Source organism: Mesocricetus auratus, unplaced genomic scaffold, assembly GCF_017639785.1.
Source record: "Mesocricetus auratus isolate SY011 unplaced genomic scaffold, BCM_Maur_2.0 Super-Scaffold_6731, whole genome shotgun sequence".
In the NCBI taxonomy this organism is placed as follows: Eukaryota; Metazoa; Chordata; class Mammalia; order Rodentia; family Cricetidae; genus Mesocricetus; species Mesocricetus auratus.
The window spans coordinates 5,781,063-5,793,420 of record NW_024429185.1 but is presented as its reverse complement, the minus strand read 5'-3'; the positions used below and the strand labels follow the sequence as shown (position 1 = coordinate 5,793,420).

Below are 12,358 nucleotides of genomic sequence, written 5' to 3'. Positions count from 1 at the left end.
CTAACAATAAAATTATTTTCATACCACTGTAATTTGGCTACTGTTATGAATCACAATGTAAATATCTATATTTTCTGATAGCTTTAGGCAACCCTCATGAAAGGGTCACTTGATCCCTAAAGGGGTCATGACCCACAGGCCCATTTCCTGACCTCTAAAGTCCCCAGGCTCACAGGCATCTAAGGTGCTCCTACATTCTCTAGTTGGACACCTTTCCCTTACTCGTCATTGCTCAGAGTGATCACCCTGACTCTCCTGGCCAAGGCCATACAACTGCCAGTCCCTGTTTCCCCTCTACACTGTGAGCCCAGCTTAGCTTCCTTCTAACACCAGCAGTGAGACAATCCCACGGGGGCATTTCTTCCTCAGTTAGCTGTCTTCACTCACCACCCTTGGGGAATATCAGCCAGAGTCAGTCTCTTGTGTCATCAGCACCCAGAACACTGCTAACCACACAGTTGTGCAACTAATAGATACATAAGGAGATACTCTTTAGTGGACGGAGGAGGAACAGTTCTAAGGCAATCGTGGCTCCTAGCCTGGGGAAACAAACATGCTTCAAGTGAGAGACACTTGTTAGCAAGAAAGCAAAAGCAATGGTGACAACTGTCAGGATTGTATGGATCCAGACTGGTGGGCAAAAATGTCCTCATGTTCTTGAGGCATAAGGCACCAAGTCTGACTTATACACACTGAGTCAGGCTCAAGGAATCCCACCATTCTGTCCAGTTTAAAACATAAACTGCTGTGGTTCTACCACAGGATAAAGAGTAAGCCTTCAGAGTTACTCATCTCGTCCTCTTGTTGTAAAGCTCATTGATCTACCCACAGGTGCCACAGTCAATTTAAAGATGTTGTCCGGTGCTAGTCTCTTGTTCACTCTTTCTATGGCACCTTTCTACTCCAATAAAGTTTGCAAAAGACTGTGGGTCCACGTAGGCCACAAAGGCAAGGGTTTCAGGCTTGGTGTCCTACAGGAAGTTTCTAGAATCACAGCTTTGTGAGCAAGTCATGTGACAGGGGCATTTTTTTTTATTAGGACCAAAACAGAAATCAGCAACCCCCTCTAGAGTTGAGGGGAACACGGTCACCACACAGCTACACAGGCATTCTGGAGCATAGCCAGTTGCCTGTCTGATTTAATGGTGTTGGGCTGGGCAGCTGCCTATGAAGCAATCTGAATTTTAAAATTAAGTAAACTTCGGGGAGAGAATTCTCTCTGAAGCAAAGCGTGTCTCCCTAGAACTGAAGCTAGACCTGAGCAGCCTTCTTTGTCCTAGGAATGCCCAGGAGCTGGGTGTGTTTGCAGGCATGTGGCCCAAAACTTGCACAGGGCCCCATGCTTGTTGCAGCTGCCTTTAAGTCTGGACAGTTTTGGAACAGGGTCTGCATTTTGGTTGTGTTCTGTGATATTCTACTGATAGAGCAGGCCCTGCCCACGAGTATTGAACTGCAGCAATTTCTAGGTCTGACTATGCCTCGTGTGCTCTTCTTTATCTGGGAACAGAAGGGTCAGTTCTGAGGGTGAAGGCTCTGGACCCTTTTCTTGAGACCTCTTCAAATGGAGGCAGAATCGTTCTGTTGAAACAGAGCTCGGAGCTAGGATTCCCATGAAGATCCCGGTATAATTTCTTGAGAAATAATGCATCATGGAGCCCCAGAAGCCCCAGAATTTATTTAGTAACAGGCATAAATCTCATCCCCTCTCAAATCTTTACAGAGTCTCATTTTCACACAAGTCTTGCTGGTTTCTGAATAAAGGATGATAGTGTCTTCTAAGGCGTTCGGGCTGGACACAGGCCCACGAGGTGTCTCATTTCTGGGATCTAGACTCTTGGGCCTCCTTGAAGTACACAGAAGCCAAAGGATACAGTTCCTTCATCTCTTCATCCTCAGTCAAGCTTAGCCTCACAACGTGGCACTCACATCTGTCCCTCTCCCATTCAGCAACTGCAGGAATTTGAGCTGGTGTACTTATGTCACTTACCCTTGTTGAGAACTATGGGAAATTATATGGTCATGGTGAGGAATTCTCAAATTACTTTTGCTATTTAGTAAGTGTATGCTTTCTGAATAAAGAAAACTAGTCTGCAAGGGTATACTGCATATACTACACTCAGCAGACAATGCTCAAAACTGAAGCACAGGTCAGTGGTTAAATGGTCACGTATTTCAAGCCCCCAAATAAAAAAGATCAACTAATTGAGAAGCTGAGAAATGGCTTCTTACTAAAGTGACTGCTTCACAAGTCTGAAGTCCAGAGTTCGGATCCCTCGAACTCACACACAAACCTAGGTGTAGTTAAGCATGTCCCTAATCCTCTGTTCACTGTCCAGACAGATTAGATAGATAAACGAGCTACATATTTGGGGCAAGGTGGAAAAGAGGAACAAGGAAGAGAAGGAGAAAATGAGGAGGAAGGAGGGAGAAAGTGAGTGTGTGTGTGTGTGAGAGAGAGAGACAGAGAGAGACAGAGAGAGACAGAGACAGAGAGACAAAGAGACACAGAGAGAGAGGGGGGAGGGAGAGAGAGAGATCCTGTCTCAAAAAACAAAGTAGAAGGAAAAAGAAGGGACTAATAGGAGTATCATAAGAGAGGATAAATAAAGAGAAAATAATTAAGGAGGCCAGGGATTAAGGGAGACTTGATATCAACATCTGGGCTCACACAGAAACTATTTGAGGCAGATAAAGCAATGCAGGTGTAATCAAGAGAGGATGAGGACACGTGAGAAGGGCACTCCACAAACACTCAACAGTGTCCCACAGTGAGCAGGCTTCAGTGGCAGGTGCTACTGCACAGCAGCCGTCACCGTGGATATCAAACACCGAGAGACTAAAGTTGGTAAGGCCGTGGACGTCAAACATCGAGAGCCTAAAGTTGGCAAGGCCGTGGACATCAAACACCGAGAGACTAAAGTTGGTAAGGCCGTGGCCTGGAGAAACAAAGACAGCACTCAGAGACTGTGAGCAGGCCATCCTGCACGATGGCAGGCTGACTTGGATGTCATTGGACTTGGTGTCATCTGCCAGGTGGTGGGATTAGCTTGTATCTTCTTTGCAATCAGGTTGAGTTGGTTTATGGAGGACAATTAGTCCCAGCAAGAAATCAGAGTTTGTAGCCCCATGCTCGAGACAGCGCACACCTGCGCACCAGAGTTATGCTCCTCTCTTCCCTGCTGCTGCATACCCTGTGGTAATACACTGGTAAGCCCAAAATAAGCCACAGCGGGATTATTTACACCATGGAAATTGGCAAAGACCATCAGCAGGCTTTTTTTTTCTTCTTCTTCTTTCCAAGAGTGGGTTGCTAAACATTTGCAAGCATACCACTGGCTTTACGCCATAAACACTTTTTTTTATATAAAAAGTGGAATTAATTTGTTTATTCAAAACCAGTCTCTGGCAGAGGACGAGGAAAGATTGGAGTGTGGGGAGGGTCGGAATCTAAAGATAGGAGAAGTAGGAGGCTTCTGCAGGGATCTAAGCAGGAACTGACAGGCTGAGCCAGCAAGGTGGAATGTTTAAAGTGAACACTGATTTAAATTACAGCCATTCCCTTCTCGGTATGCTGTTTCTGCATTAAGGCACTGGCAAGTTTCATCTCGAGTTTAACTCAAAAGCTAAATATTAGCATGAAATCCCACAGTGTCGCTTGTTACTAATGATTTGTATGCAGAGGTTAAAGAAATAAGAAGTCATCTGGACATACACAAAAATCCTTGCTTTCATCTCCAGGCAAAAGGGAAACTCCAGGACTGATGACCGTGAAAACTCATCCTTGGACCATTGAGCAGGAGGCTGTATTTGCGGGGCTGCTGGGAAATGGCGTCCTTGTTTCATAGGTGACCTTTATTACAGTCCCGTTCTGAACCCGATTCCCCACCCCATTGAGGAACTGGTGTGTCCCAGGCAAGGCTACAAGGGATTTGTTAATATACACACACAGTCTAGACTGAGCCAAACTGCAATCGCAGGAGGAAATCTCTTCTAACTTACCCATCTCCAGCCATTACTTTTTATTTTATGGTGTCTTGACACCTGCACGTTCTGTCCCCATTGTATTAGTTTCTATAGTTTGATGTTTGCCTCTAGAATTCTTGTCGGGCCATTTTCTGCATGCCTCGGCTTCCTTGGCGATGCTAGGCAGATCTAGTCCCACTGCTCAAGAGGAAGGACACCTTGGCATGAGCTAAGCTCTGTCATTCAGACACCCTGTGATCTTAACTTTGGGGTCAGATGTGTGTGCGTGTGTGCGTGCGTGCGTGCGTGCGTGCATACGTGTGTGTGTTTCTCTGTGTGTGTGTGTCTGTCTGTGTGTGTGTCTGGGCTGTTGTGCCCCATGCTTGCACACTTGTGTGTGGATGCTCACCTGTACATGTGTAGAGGCCAGAGGTTAACTTTGGGTGTCTTCCTTTGTCACTCCTCACATTATTTTTTGAGAGAAGGTCTCCAATGAACCCGGAGCTAGCAGTTTGGCTAGACTTTCTGGCTAATGACTGCCCCACCTCTCCTGTGGGCATCTCCCTGTCTCCATCACTCTCCCAGTGCTGCGGTTTCATGTGTGTGCCCCCCATCTGTCTAGGGTGGGGTGGGGACCTGAATTCAGGTTCTCATGCTTTCATAGAAGGCACCTTATCTCTCTAGCTCCAACTCTGCAGCCATGGACCATTAATTCAGCCTTTCTGGAGGGTGGTTGGTAGAGAGGTCTCTGATCAATCACACCTAAGTGTAGGAAACAACTACAGTTCTTTTGACTCTGTCACCAGGATGCAGAACAGACCTGTGTGGGTAGCAAGTGAACAAGATACAAATTGTGTTGGGATTCTACAGATGTCTCCATGGCTAAAAGGACTTGTTGCCCTTGGGGAGGACCTGAGCCTGGTTCCCAGCACCTGCATCAGATGTGGCTCCAGCTCCAAGAGATCTTATACCTTCACCTGACCTTACACACATAAGTAAAAATAAAATAAAATAAAATAAATGACTTTTCTAATGAAGAACACAATCACATATTTCTCTGGGGTCTGGGGAACTTTGAAATTGTTGTATCTCACTGAACTAACTAATTGTAAGGACTGAGCTCTTAACAGCTGCTTTGTGTACCGCAGGAGAGGTCAATGACATCTAAAGAAGTAAATGTCCAACACTGTAGGGTGATTGAGGCTTCTAGCTGTGGCCACGGGGAACTGAACGACCTAAGCCATTTCCACCGGGACTGTTTATTCTGTGGGTCTGCTTCCACACTGTCGGTCTCTCTGCCTCCCATCCTACCTGCTCTCAGCAGAATGAACTAGAAAGGACAAAAACCTTTAGATTATGAAATGAAAAGAAGCCCTTGCAAGCAAATTGGGCTTTTATGGATTTTAACTAGAAACATTAATCATTTCCAATGTCGAATGTAAAACAGAGCTTTATTTAAAACCAAGGGAATTTTTACTCTCACTGGTTGAAAGACAACAAACACTTCCTCCCACTTTCCTTTAGCCCCACCCCCATGAGAAGCTTACAGCTCCTGGGATGGGAAGCCAGAAGCCCCTGTCCTCACAGGAGACTTATCTCTCATGAGTAGAAAAATGGCTTCTTTGCCTGTGAAACTATTGTTTTCATCTTTAAAGCCCAGATAGAGATGTAGACCATACACAGTCTGTTTATGCACTTTCTGGCTTGAGCCCCCAATCACACTAGGGCAAGCATGAGACATGACCCTCCTCCATTCTGAAAACACCAAAGCTTCAGTGTTCTTAGAGGATCACCCTGGGGAGGGGGTAGGGCATGGGTCAGGCTTGGAGGGAACAGATTTTATTACTTCTGAAAACTAATTACAGACTCAGCTACCCAGAAGAACTTTGCAGAACATTGTTCTCCCATGACATGGGGCACAAGGCAGCTTAGTCCCATCACATCTACGTGTCTATGTCTCATTTCCTTCCTGCCCACAAGAGCGCTACTAAGTGGGAAAAAGATGGCATGCCCAGGCTTGTTAACAGGAGGCAGAGGTATCCAAAATAATTGCCCTGTTGGAAAGATTACCCTGAGTGGGGGTGAGAGGAGGGTCTGGTCTGTGCCCAGGTAGCCAACAGTACAGTACCTCCCATACGCTCCATGGTTTTAGTTATATCTGCTGAAGTCTGAAAATATTAAATGGATAATTCTAGAAATGAGCAAGTTACATTTCAAATGATGCTTATTTTAGGATACTGTTATATTATCATTAGTTCTTGTTGTTACTTTCCCACTGCTAATTTATAATTTAAATGTTACCATGGGTATAAGTATAGAGAACGTCACTCTATTGGTATTATTTATGGCTTGGAACTATTCATTATCTCAGGCATCTAGTGAGGGTCTTGGAGCATGCCCCATATGGGCACAGGGTACTATTACAATGGCCTTGGAGAGGCGTGGGAATGCTCTCCTGGTTTGTCTTAGTTCCCATTTCTGCTGTCTGAGATTGAACAGGCCCTGGGGGCTCTGTGGTTCCATGACCCATCACTAGTGCAGCAAAGATCTTGGCAGAGAAGTCCCTCTATCATTTCTTTGAAAGCTACCTCTCTGGTAACACGATTGATGCCATCATCTGCCCCAATACAGGATGTGTAGCCATGGAGACAGAATGGGTTGCAATGGGATGGGTGAAGGGCCAGGGGAGAGGATTGCGTCCTTGTTCCCCACTGGCTCACTGTAACCTTGGGGGAAGCCAATGGTCTTCCACCATTTTAGGTGTTCCCATTGGGAATATCAGCCTCACTTTTCTTGCTAGATTTTGTAATGATAAAGAGAAAGCATGCTGTGGCCATAATCCAATAATAGTCATTCCTAAAACCATAGAAGAAAACTATGAAGGTGTGAAATTACTCTCTTATACGGTATGGTTCCTACTTATTTTCCACTTTTAAATATTGCAAGCATTTTTAATCAATATGGCACTTGCAGCAAAGGCCAGAACATCTGCCATACTTCAAAATCACTAAGGGGATTGGCCTGTGGATTCCACTCACCTTTCCTACGGTCAGGTGCCCCTGTAATAGGAGACGTGAAACAGTCACACACAGACATTTGCAGCTTAATTACTCACCAGCTGCTGATCTAGGGGTGGGACTGCATCATGATGGCCGTAGATTATGCCAGGGTTATACTGGCTGAAAAGAACCGGATAAAACACTTTCTTCCCTGCAAATCAGAAAGCAAACATCTGCTTAGGAGGGACTCACTCGGCTGCTGGATTGTACGCAGGCGGTCAGCCACTGGAAACAGCCCATGCATTTTCACCCACTCTTTCGTCTCCCTTCACTCAGCTCTAGACTGGATCACAGAAACACTGCACCAGCCAGGCCAGTCGGTCTGATTCTCAAACCTTTCTGTCCTCCCAGGGATGAGAACAACGGGCAAGTTGCTGACAGTCAGCGGCTGCCATTGCCTTCCCCAAAGCGATAAGTGCGGACGAGGTTCCTGGTGCCCCTGTCCTGCATACACAAAGCCCTTAAACACGGGTTTCCCGCACAACCTTAAAGACTGGCAGAGGAGGTCAGGAGGACCCTGGGCAGCAGAGGGCTCAGAACAGCTGATATACATGGAAGAATTGCCACATTTAACAGCAAATGAACATGCTTGGACTGTTAGCTGTCTGTCACATCTGCATGTTTTTTTTTTTTGCCATAGCCTTTGATAGGCTTTTACAGGTCCGTGTCTTCTGGCCCACTGTTTCCTGTGAATGTCCCACTCATTTGATCTCCCAGTTTGAGACAGAAAGAGGTTGTGAACAGAGACACAAGACAGTCCCAGAACTGGTGTGCCTGACAGGCCTATTGCACAACCCCTGAGGGTGAATTGAACAAGGTCACCCTCCCTGTCTTTGTGACTGGAAGAAAGTGAGCCTGACCCTCAGCAGGGCGCCAGAGTAGATGGTACACACAGCAGTGCCTGAGGGAAAGAGAGCCAGCCGAACGCCTGAAGGAGGAAAGGACTGACCGCGTGCTAACCTGGCTGTGTGTTCAGCCTACACGTGTTGAGGAACTCGGAGGTGAAGTAGATGTCCACATCACAGAAAAAGAGCAGGACATTGCTTCCCTTCCATGAGCGGGCTCCGACATCCAGTCCCTTTCCACGGGAAAATTCTCCATTCAGCTGGATGAAGGTGAAGTTCCGGAAGTTGGCAGCTCTAGAAGATGCGGGGAAGCAGATGGTCAGCATCGCGACTCACTGCCACACTGCTCGGGAGGACATAATCCCCTGGAAAACGCTCAGCTGGGGACAGCCCCGCTGCTCCATTGCATTCTGTAACCCTGAGGGTGGTGCCCCTCCACCCCACCCCACCTCTGCCCCAGGCAAGGGTAGAATAGCCACACTGAATAGACATCACTGGGGCCCAAGGGACAGAGAACATCTAACAAACTTTTGTTCTTGCTGGTTATGTGATAGGGCCTTGCTGCCTAGCTGACAGGTATATGCTACCATGCTCAGTTTCTACTGAATTTAATTTAAAAAAGTAATTATGTGTATTTGTTGTAGTGACCAGACCCCCATTTCAGCAGCCATGACAGGCTAACATGTGCTTGCATGGCCTTGCCGCTCCTGTCCTGGTCACTAAGGTCAGATGCCCCTTGTGGCAAGGAACCAATCAGAAGTTAGCTGGTGGGGCTGTGCTTTACGGCTCTGGGTGTGCTTTACAGACAAGTACACAACAGTGATGTGCAGAGCATAGCACCTGCCCTGGGAGGGCCTATGGGCCATAACAACCAGTTGACCAATCAACACAGGGCAGGTCACCCAAACCTGGAAGCGCACCAATCCTGAGACTGATTCATACCCCTAGACACTCCCCTTACACTGCCCTTTAAGATCCCTGCCTCGAGGTTGAGGTTGCTCGGGGTTTTTCTCCAGCCATCTGCCATGGTGGCGGGTTGAAGGGACCAAGCTAATGGGGTTAGCTCGTTAAACATCTACAATAAAAGACTCTTTGCTTTGGCATCAAAATGGGCCCCATGGTGATTTTGGGGTTCAGAATTTGGGCACAACATTGTGTGTGTAGTTGCCCATGGAAGCCAGAAGAGGGTATCTGATCCCCTGGAACTGGAGTTATAGGTGGTTGTAAGTCACTCAATATGTGTGCCGGGCAAAAAACAAAACAAAACAGGGTCGTCTACAAGAACAGTGTGTGCTCTTTACCACTGAGCTATCTCTCCTAATGAACTTGCAATATGAATTTATTTCTTCTATTTCTGCTAATTCTTCTATATTGAGATAGCTATTGTTATTGCTAATGCACATTCTTTGTGATGGAATTTGGAATTAGTTAAATAGAAACACAACTCAAAGATATTGCCATGTTTTTTGGGCCACTCAGATAAACCTAGTGCATAAAACTGGGTCATTGTAGAATGCGGCTTCCTAGCATCTTTTCCTTTTCAAGCACAGAAGCCAGGCAACATGTTCTTTGATGTGTGCTGACCCACACAGACTGAATCCTCCCTCTCTTCCTTCCTTCCTTCCTTCCTTCCTTCCTTCCTTCCTTCCTTCCTTCCTTCCTCCCTCCTTCCCTCCTTCCTTTTTCCCTCCCTCCCTCCGTCCCTCCCTCCCTCCCTCTCTCCATCCTTCCCTTCCACTCTTCCCAGTGTAGGGACAGCAGCATTGCATGGTAAGAAAAAGGACTGGCCACCTTGCAGCTGGAAGGCAATGATGCATCAGACCAGGCCGCACTTGCATTTACTAGCTTTGTGAGGAGGACAAGCTCATTCTTTATTTGCTTCATTTGCATAAAGGGAATAGTAACAGCCTTGTTAGCCTTTTAAAGTGACCATGTAAGTGGTGGGAAGGGGATCTGGCACCATCAGCACCAGCTCCGGTCATCACCAGCACAGGTAAGGATTCCCTAGTTGAGGCTGCTAAAGTCAAGAAGATTCTTTAGCTTGCTGAACTTTCCCCAGAAATAGCAGAACCTTCTGAAATGGGACTCGCCTGGGCAAAACATAACTCATTTGGTGCAAATGGGTCTTGGACAGCCTTCCATCAGGTAGAATGAAAGGCCTCATTCAGTCCTGTTTCAGCGTCTGTGTGCCCAGGGGCTGGCATCTGGCAGGTCTCCTTCTTGTTGACTCCATCTGTCTTTGATCATAGCTTGTGATACCCTCACTCCCTGCCCTTCCTGCCTTGGCCCAGCCCCACCACTCCCCAACTTCTCCCTGTGTTGATATAATCAACAGATACAGGGGGACAACTATTTTTATTATTAGTTTATATTCCTTGTACCTCTCTTGGCTGAAGGTCAGCACAAATTGCCCAAGTCCTAAGCTTTTCGCAGGCTAAGTGCTGCTACTATCTGGGGATTTAATCACAGAAACCAGTTTGACTACTCTTCTGTGACTTATTGTCTTCTTCCAGATCTTGGAGGAAGCTTGGTGTGTTATCTCAGGAATCTAAGGGTGCCGCCTAGCCTCAGCCTGACACCAGACAGGATCTACAGCCTGAGATCTGGGGGCGGGGAAAGACATCAGCACATGAAAAGCCCTGCTCTATGAGTCAGTAAACCCGGATCCAGGGCCAACACCGTGCCTGGTTCCTACCAGGTACACACTGGATGTCTCTGAATATGTGTGAGTATAGATTTCTGAATAGAAGTTAGAGTGGTTCTAGGCCTCGGTGTGCTTCTGGTTTATTTGGAGTCAATTCTCTTGCCTCTGTCGTCTCTCTCTAAGACCCTGTTCACTGAGTTCGAGGTCCCTTCAGCTCTGACACCCCCTGGACTGAGATTCTTCATTTACTCCAGGACTGTGACACCTTCACAGCGTTATCTTTGATCCTCTGCGCATGGGCCCTGGCTGCAGCCCTCGGTTTCTTCAATTAGCACTGAGGCTGTGTTTCCGCCCTTTTCAGAGCCACACATGGCCCTGGTCAAGGGCAGCACAACTCTGTCTGCACAGACACACAAGCACTGTGAGGACCTGGAAGGCAGCCTCCAGGTTCTAGAGATTTCTGCAGCCCCAGCTGTTCTAAACTGGCACAGCCCATGCCCTATTGCCCAGGGGAAACCTTAACCTGAGGGGGAGGCCTGGATTTCACCTGTTCATCTAGGGGGCTTTCCAGCCAGTTTTTCCAGATGCTTCCAGGATTCTTGTTCAATTTTTCTAGGTATTACACCTTCTGAGCCCATCTCCTAGACCACAGGTGTGTTTGTTATCTGGTTTGCAGAGTATCTGACTCATAATTTACAAGGTAATTCTCCTATGAGGAGTTCCAAAATCTATCATGAAAGATCTAAAGGCTTTATTTATTTATTTATTTATATTGTCTGTTTATTAGGTTTAATGAGATAGGATCTTGTTATATAGACCAGGCTAGTCTCAAACTGACAATCCACCTGCCTTCTTAGTTTTGGGGTTACAGGAATGCATCACCATATTTGGCTTAAACATAATTTCCATACGCATGACAGCAAGCAGCATTTCCTAAGGCAAGGGGTACACTTTCTTTAATGGTACATTGGGAGAGCGGAGACACCGCTACCTCTGCCTGGGGTAGCCTGCTGTCCACCTGCAGAGGTCCTTAAAAAAGTCAGTTCCCCTTGTGTAGAAGAATAGAAGGCCAGGGGCAGCAGCTCCTAAGCTACTCGTGTGAAAGATAAAGAAACCTACAGGAAATACAATGCAGCAAAGATATAACAAAAGACTGGATGCTGCTGCATATAAAAGGGGACCAAAAGTCTGACACATCTGCCTGCCCAACACTAATAAATCTACCTTGAGAATATCTGGCTCAAGCTGGCTGCTCTAATAAACACCATCATCTGCTCCACAGAAGCAGGAGAAAGGGGAGGGGCCCGGGCTTGCATAGCAGTCTTTGGAAAAAGAGAGGGACATTCATGATAGTGGTGCTTGATATGACCTCAATTTGAAAGACCTTCAGAAAAAGCATTTGAACATCAAACTGTGTGCACAAATGTGCTGCTCCTAAAGAAAGATTATTTGAGGAACTACTCCCGAGAAACCCTTCATCTGCCCTCCCACAGTGGCAATTTGCTTTTCCCTTTCCATCCGGGCTACTGCCAGGGTGCTACCCTCTCCCAGTATGCTTCACAACCAGTGTCCAGTGTGCATTTTCCCCAAAGACTACAGCATTCAAGCTGTGAAAAGTGACAGCTCCAGGAGGGCATCTCCTCTGGGCACGTGTTGGCACAGTAGGGCACTACTGGGGAAGAACACGTGAAGCCCCAGCAGCCTGTGGCCCAGCCTCCCAACACTGTGTCCTGGACAGTCCTTCCTGTCTCCTTCATTTACCTTGGGCATGGCAGCCAGGGGACAAGTTTCCTCTGGCACCCTCAAAAGTCCTAACAACTCACCAGGCTCTGATTAGCGGGACATTT

The 12,358-nt window shown here is 46.9% G+C and overlaps 1 protein-coding gene across 8 annotated transcripts in view; it reads right to left on the bottom strand.

Annotated features, from left to right (window-relative positions):
* The window catches only part of Csgalnact1 (chondroitin sulfate N-acetylgalactosaminyltransferase 1), a 340,304-nt gene that overhangs the window by 7,959 nt on the left and 319,987 nt on the right, over positions 1-12,358 (bottom strand). For all 8 annotated transcript variants that reach the window (XM_021230186.2, XM_013117195.3, XM_013117196.3 and 5 more), the window contains 2 exons: positions 7,983-8,161; positions 7,079-7,173 (listed from right to left, as the gene is read on the bottom strand). In XM_021230186.2, the coding sequence (XP_021085845.1) occupies positions 7,079-7,173; positions 7,983-8,161 (274 nt within the window). The remainder of the gene's footprint in view (positions 1-7,078; positions 7,174-7,982; positions 8,162-12,358) is intronic.